A 6,686-nucleotide genomic window follows, 5' to 3' on the forward strand; every position below is an offset into this window, starting at 1 on the left:
GCCGCTGCTGCAGGGTAACAGGTGATGTTGAGTTTTTAAATGTCTTAACCTCGTGTACAGGATCATCTTGGCTTATATGGTGACTTTGTGAGCATTAGATAAAGGCACCCCTTCTGGGATGAAGCCTGACCAGTGGGCAGCTCCTAGCTGGATGGGAAGCCCACAGCCTTTGCACAAAGAAAAAGCTTCCCTTCTTGCAGGAGGTGGGGGCATGCAGGTCCACCCCAGACTGTATAGCTTGGCCAGGGCAGGGCACAGGTTGCATTGGAGCCCCCCTTGTCTGCTCTGCCCAGGCTGCCCTGCCTTTCCTAGCAGGATGGTTTTACTCTCCTGTGAGAAGGCAGAGACAGAAAGTACACCCAGAGCCAAATGGTCTTTTTTTGGTTAAAAAAAAAAACAAAAACCACCCTGAGTTATGTGAATGGAAAGCAAGCCAGCATCCATTGCTCCTGCCTAGGGCTGCTCCAGCCCCGCTGTGATCGGTGCCCAAGAGTTCCCTTGGGACCTCCCTACCCTGGCATGGCATGTCATTATGCTTTGGATAACAAAGGCTGAGCATGCAAACACCAACTGGAGTAGTTAGAACCATAGAGGGCAGTGGGAGGCACTCTGGGAGCACCGGCAAGGTGTGGGCAACAAGGACTTCCCCCAATGGGACAGGTGACCATCAACCGCAGAACCTGTCATGGACAGCAGCACCTCGCGGCAGTGGCCAGGTAGTAGCAGGTATGGATGGACAGAACATCTCGGTTGACTAGATTCTCACTCCACTAGGCACTGAACACACCAGCGATGAAAGACTCAAGACAAAGATACTGGATTTGCCATTACCTACACACCTACGTATACTAGGGCAAAGGGATGCCGGAGGGATGAATCAGGGTACCAGAAGAGATGAGACTGTGTCTGGACACCAAGCTGACGAAATGGCCCATCTGCTCATACCTCCCTTTTTAAGGTGGCTCAAATGTTTTCTGTTCTGTGCAGCCCTACGTGCAAGACTAAGAGTCATAGCTTGAAGACAGCAAACGCCTCTTGGTACTCCTACAGCCGATGGGTCCAGCACAGCGCCTGGTACACAGTAGGTCCACAGTCAGTACTTGATGAAAGCTTACAATAGGAGTAAGTCCTGAACTGTGTCCTAAGGCTCTTTACTTACTAAACATTGGGCTTATCAGAAAAGACCATCAGAACCCGCTGAATATATTTAAGTTCTCAATGCAGAAGAAGATTGACCTGAAAATTAAGAGAACACCTGTCCATATATCATGAAAACCTTGCTTTGGGATTTTTTTTTAATGGATAAAATACCACTTTATTTACAAAGAAATACTAGATTTTAAAAATCCAGAACTTCTGTTGAATTCCAGAACAGTGAATTCAAAACCATAAGGCAATGTTTTTCTAAGCTCAATAACAGGGCTGATGTATCAATTCCAATTTTACTTCAGTTATATTTTTAAAATGTACTTATCTGAAAATATATGGCTTTCTTCACATTTTGTATGGATTTAAAAATTTAAAACTAGAGATTTTGCTGACCAAGTACATGCATTTTTATCATGTGAAAAATTAACTATTCAAATCACAAGTTAAATAAAAGCCATTGAAGCCTGAGATGCTTTTCTTGACAAAAATCCAGTAATAAAGTACAAACAGAAAGTGGATTCTCTTGTGATATCTCCACAGCATCAATACAGTGCAAGTACAGAGCTGGTCTTTTAAAAATATTTTTTTGTATTGGATTGTCTCTTATTGGCATAATAGGCAAAAACTTCGAGTTTCATAGTTTTTATTATTCTTTTACGAACAGAAGGCCAGAAGGTGCTGGGATGTGGGGTGACAGATGGGGACGACCGTTTGCTCTGCAGTGAGGCTCTTCTCTGACAACCCTTGGTGAACACTTTGCAGTCTTCTCCTCTCTCTCCTCCTCTGCCCGCTCCCAGCCACACACCACTGCAAAGTTCCCTCCCCCCTCAGAACTCTCTCAAAGACTCCCACCAGGTAATTAACTCATTATTAGAAATTAACCCTTGGGAAGGACTTACTGGCAACTAGCTGAAATCAAAAAAGGGAGTGAGAAAAGCCACTTGGGAGGTGGAAGCAGCAGAGGAGAATACCAGTAAGGATGTGAGAAGGTACCAAACCAAAGTCTTCAGCCTTACACTTGCCCAGGCCAACCCTGGTCACAATATCAAAATACATATGGCAGCAAGTCATGCTGATATACAGGCCATAGCACGGTGGTTCCCAAACCTTGCCTCACATTAGAATCACCTGATGCCAATTAAATCATTATCTCTGGGGCTGGGACCTAGCCATGAATTGTTTTGCTGTGGTTTTGGTGGTGGTGGGTTTTTTTTTTTTAACTCGCCAAGGGACTCCTATGTGTAACCAACTTTGCAAACCAGTGGCAGAGAGTAATGCTTCTCAAACGTTAATGTTCCTATAACAACCTGGGGATCTTGTGAAATGCAGACTGGGATTAAGTAGGTCTGGGGTAGGGTCCAAGATTCTGATATGACGCCACGGCTGCTGGTCTGGGGCTGGCTCTGGCCAGGCCACATATGATCTCGCTTTGGATACTGCCCACTTGTGTGCCCAGAACTTCTGGGGAGGGCCTAGAAACTGGGCTACCCTATGGTCAAGGAATGTTTTCACAAGAGGTTGTAACCTTCCTATTGTGTCTCTAAGACAATTCTGTTATCAGCCCAGTCATCTGGCTGATTCTCCATCCATCCAGCCTGGCTGCAGAGGCTGCAGGATTCTAGGGAAATACTGTGTGTGTGTCAGTGAGGGACCAACTCATTCGTTTTCTCTCTGACTCCTAAGAAATGCAAGGAGCTCCTCATCGTATTTAGCCTGCTCTTAAAGAAATCCAAGGCTCAGTTCTGAAGATAAAATACACTCACGTAGAAGTTCACTCTTTCACACATGGGTCAGCATCGTGGGGTGCAGGGGACAACTCAGCTGAAAGTTGTCACTTCCTAATATCCTTTAAAAGTACACAGAAGGCATAGAGCTCTTGGAGGTAAAATAATTTTATAAATTGAAGTTTACAATTCACATGAGGGGCACTTTGCACATACACATTTAAAAAGTTTTTATTGTCCCTTTTCTACGTGTAGGCCTTGATTTCCATCTATGAAAATGAAAAATGGTGATACACGCTATGCTTATTCTGTCTACCGTCACCAACTGGACACATTTGCAGTTGCCTCTTTAGAGTCACCTGAATGGTTAATCTTTGTTAAAAAAAAAAAAAAATCAATCAAGATTATCCAGGGGTCAAGTTCAGTCTGGCCAAGACATAAAAACCAGGAGGAAAAATACATTCAACTCAATACTTTCCACAATATCAATCTGACAGAAGATTCTTCACAAACATCCCATAACCTACATCCCACTACCTGTATTTAACAATTCCAACCAGCTTTAACCAAAGTGATCTGCGAAGTCAGATCAACAATACGTTTGATGTTTTCTACATATACACATTGTGCAGCAAAAGCGATATTACAAAAGTAAGAGGGGACTTCCCTGGTGGTCCAGTGGTAAAGAATCCGCCTTACACCGCCTTACAACGCAGCGGACGCAGGTTCATCCCTGGTCAGGGAACTAAGGTGCCACAGGCCGCAGGGCAACTAAGCTCGCATGCCACAACTAGAGAGAGAAAAAAACCCGCACACCACAGCTAGAGAAGCCCGAGCACCACAAGGAAGAGCCGGCGCTCACAACTAAGACCCGACGCAGCCTAAAATAAATAAATAATAAATAAATCTTTTTAAAAATTTAAGGAAAAAAAGGAATAAGAAAGAGGGCTTTGATGGAAAACTGAGCTGGCTTGCCTGTGGAGTGGAGTCAGAGGTATGGAAATGTGCCTTTTTTTGAAGGGGAAACTAGCCTTCAGATCGGAGTGAGGTCGCCTGGGCGCTTCAAGGCCTGGCCCCCGAGCACAGAGCCTGAGGGAGTAGTGGTGGAGGGTAGGGCGTAAGCTCTGCACCATTACAAGGGCCTGTCGCTGCTACTGGTAGATTTGATGTTAGCTTTAGTCCCAGCTTCCCAACTCTCACGCATCCTCCGGAGATTGCAAATCAGAAAACAATCTGCTGAAACTTAACAAGCCTGGTGGACTTTTAAAAACGGTTCTACAGTTCTTAGGAGAATGCTTTGTTGAAAAGCATTTTAAAATCATTAATTATTTAATCCCCTCATAACCTCCCCATGTGGTAGTTCCACACTCTCCTTCCCACTTTAAACACCGAGATGTGAGAGACAAGGTTAAGCGATTTGCCCCCACCCCCCTTACACAGCTCCGCGCTGGCAGCACCGGCCCCGAGCAGTCGCCGGAGCCGGGGGTGCACACCGGGCAGAGGGAAACCCGCGGGCAGGTGCCACCGCAGAGGGGCTGGCTTCAGGCTTGGTCAAACCGTGAAGGATCACGGCCAAACTCTCACCACCACCTGCGTGGGGTTTTACAGGGAGGAAAAACTCATACTCCGGGTCCTCGGACCAGCAAACCCCCAAGGAAGGCTTTGTTTCAGAAGCAGGAGCAGTTGGGAGGGTGTTCAAGACGCGCACTGGCCCAACCCCCCACCCCCACCGTGAGAGGACCGCACGCTTCCGAGGGACCAAAGTCGCGCTGAAGACCGAGGGAAGGCTCCTCTTCCCGATGCACAAGCCTAAAAACCAGAGCAGCCGGGGCTCCCCGGCGCCGCAGAGCCGCACGGCCGCGTGGGAGCGCTCCGCATCCCGGCGGGTGCGTCTCGCCCGGGAGAAACGCGCGCCCACCCGGAGCCCCAGCCGGGGCGGAGCATCTCCCGCCGAGGGTTCCGAGCCGCCGGCCACCAAGGAGGATAGCGGCAGCGGGGTGGGGGAGTTCAGCTTCTCCCAGCCCCGACCCCCACCCCTCCCCAGCCCCTCCTCCACTCCCGCCGCCAGCCGGCTGGGCCATTGCCCGCTGACGCCCCGGGCTGGCCGGGTCCCCATCGCAGCCACCTGCCCGCGCCGGCCCTACCCCCGGCCCCCAGCGCCCGAGCTGCCCTTACCTGAGCCGGAGATGTGGACCTGGAGCGGGCGGCCCCGACTCGAGCACGACGACAGGTCGCTCTGCGAGCGGCCGCGGGGACTCGGGTCTCCGGGCAGCCGGCGCAGGGCAGGCGTTGGCGGCCGGGCGGGCGCCTCGGGCTCGGGGACCTGGGCCGCCGCCTGCCCGGCCGGCTCTCCCGGGGGCTCCGCGGGGCTCCTGCCCGCCTCGGCCATCGGCTCCTTGCGGCCCGGAGCGCGGGGTGGGGCCGGCGCCGAGGACCGCGCTGCCCGGCGCGCGGCTACCCCGAGGCAGCGACAAGGGCGGGGAGGCTGGACGCCGGGCGCCGAGAAGCTGGTGGGGAGGGCGGGAGGAGGAAGAGGACAGAAAAGTTTGCACAGGAAGGAGCCGCCTACAGCCGGCTCTCGCTCCCGCCGGCGAAAGCCGCAGGGCTCGGAGCTGGGCCGCCCTCTGCGCCCGCGAACCTGCCCGCTGCTCCACCCCCCAGGGCCTGGGCACGGCCCTTTGAAGGATGGCAGCCATAGGGTCCCCTCTGGTCGTAACCCAGGTAGCAGGCCTCAGATTAATGGAGCTTGGGGCTTCAGGAGCTGGGATGCAAGGTCAAGGTTAACAATACTATTTTCATTAGGGGTGGGGGGGCACGCGGTGGGCGGGGGTTTTGAGGAAGGCCAAGTACACACCCTTGAGCGCCCTGTAATGGAACCGAAATGATCATACCTAGTTTAAGGATGCGAAACTCGAAACTGCAACGCCAAAGGGCACTGGACTTGCTGGTGCGTTCGTGACCCATCCTGGAGACCCTTAAGTCGAGGCCAGTGACCTTCGCCGCTCACCCTTTACCCTCGAAGCCCTCTCTGCCTCCAACCTTTGCCCACATTCCTGGGTTTCTGTCTGCTGGGTAGACTCATAGGTCATGTTTAAAAGGCCAGGCTTCCAAAGGACGGAATAAATTAACACAGATTGGAGGTCTCAGTCAAAGCTTTCTAGTGGAAAGACTGGTCTCTCAGCTGCTGTTGATTGGAAATCAGTGAGTTACCACCATGCCTTGTATGATTGCTGATTCAGCTGGTGATTTCACAACCTAAGCTTTATCAGTTTCACGATTAGGCCCCTAAGTTGTGACTTGCCCAGAATCACACTCAGGAGTCACCACTCCTGAAGGCTCATGGCAGGGGACAAAGGTCCCTGGGTTCACCCACAGGCCTTAGAGAGGCAGCGAGAAGAGAAGGAGATTGGGGGCTGGGGGTGGGAGGAGGGTTAGCCTTTAACACTGATTGACACACACACCCATATTCCAGGTGTGATGTCAGACACTTTGCACATATGATATCTTTTAATAAATAAACCCTAGGGCTTCCCTGGTGGCGCAGTGATTGAGAGTCCGCCTGCCGATGCAGGGGACACGGGTTCCTGCTCTGGTCTGGGAAGATCCCACATGCCACGGAGCGGCTGGGCCCGTGAGCCATGGCCGCTGAGCCTGCGCATCCGGAGCCTGTGCTCGGCAACGGGAGAGGCCACAGCAGTGAGAGGCCCACGTACCGCAAAAAATAAATAAACAAACAAACACACAAACAAATCCTAGCAGAGAAGGTAAAAGGAAGGGGGGTCAAAAGTGAGGGGTGCATGAATACCCACAGAG

General features: G+C 51.5%; 1 protein-coding gene across 3 annotated transcripts in view; it reads right to left on the reverse strand.

Moving 5' to 3' along the window:
- The window catches only part of PHACTR2 (phosphatase and actin regulator 2), a gene marked incomplete at both ends in the record, with an annotated part of 271,583 nt that extends 266,321 nt beyond the window's left edge, over window positions 1-5,262 (reverse strand). For all 3 annotated transcript variants that reach the window (XM_082634241.1, XM_082634244.1, XM_082634242.1), the window contains one exon: window positions 5,049-5,262. In XM_082634241.1, the coding sequence (XP_082490367.1) occupies window positions 5,049-5,262 (214 nt within the window). The remainder of the gene's footprint in view (window positions 1-5,048) is intronic.
- Between the last annotated feature and the right edge of the window lie 1,424 nt (window positions 5,263-6,686).

This window comes from Mesoplodon mirus, assembly GCF_964341445.2.
Source record: "Mesoplodon mirus genome assembly, chromosome: 10".
Lineage (NCBI taxonomy): Eukaryota > Metazoa > Chordata > Mammalia > Artiodactyla > Ziphiidae > Mesoplodon > Mesoplodon mirus.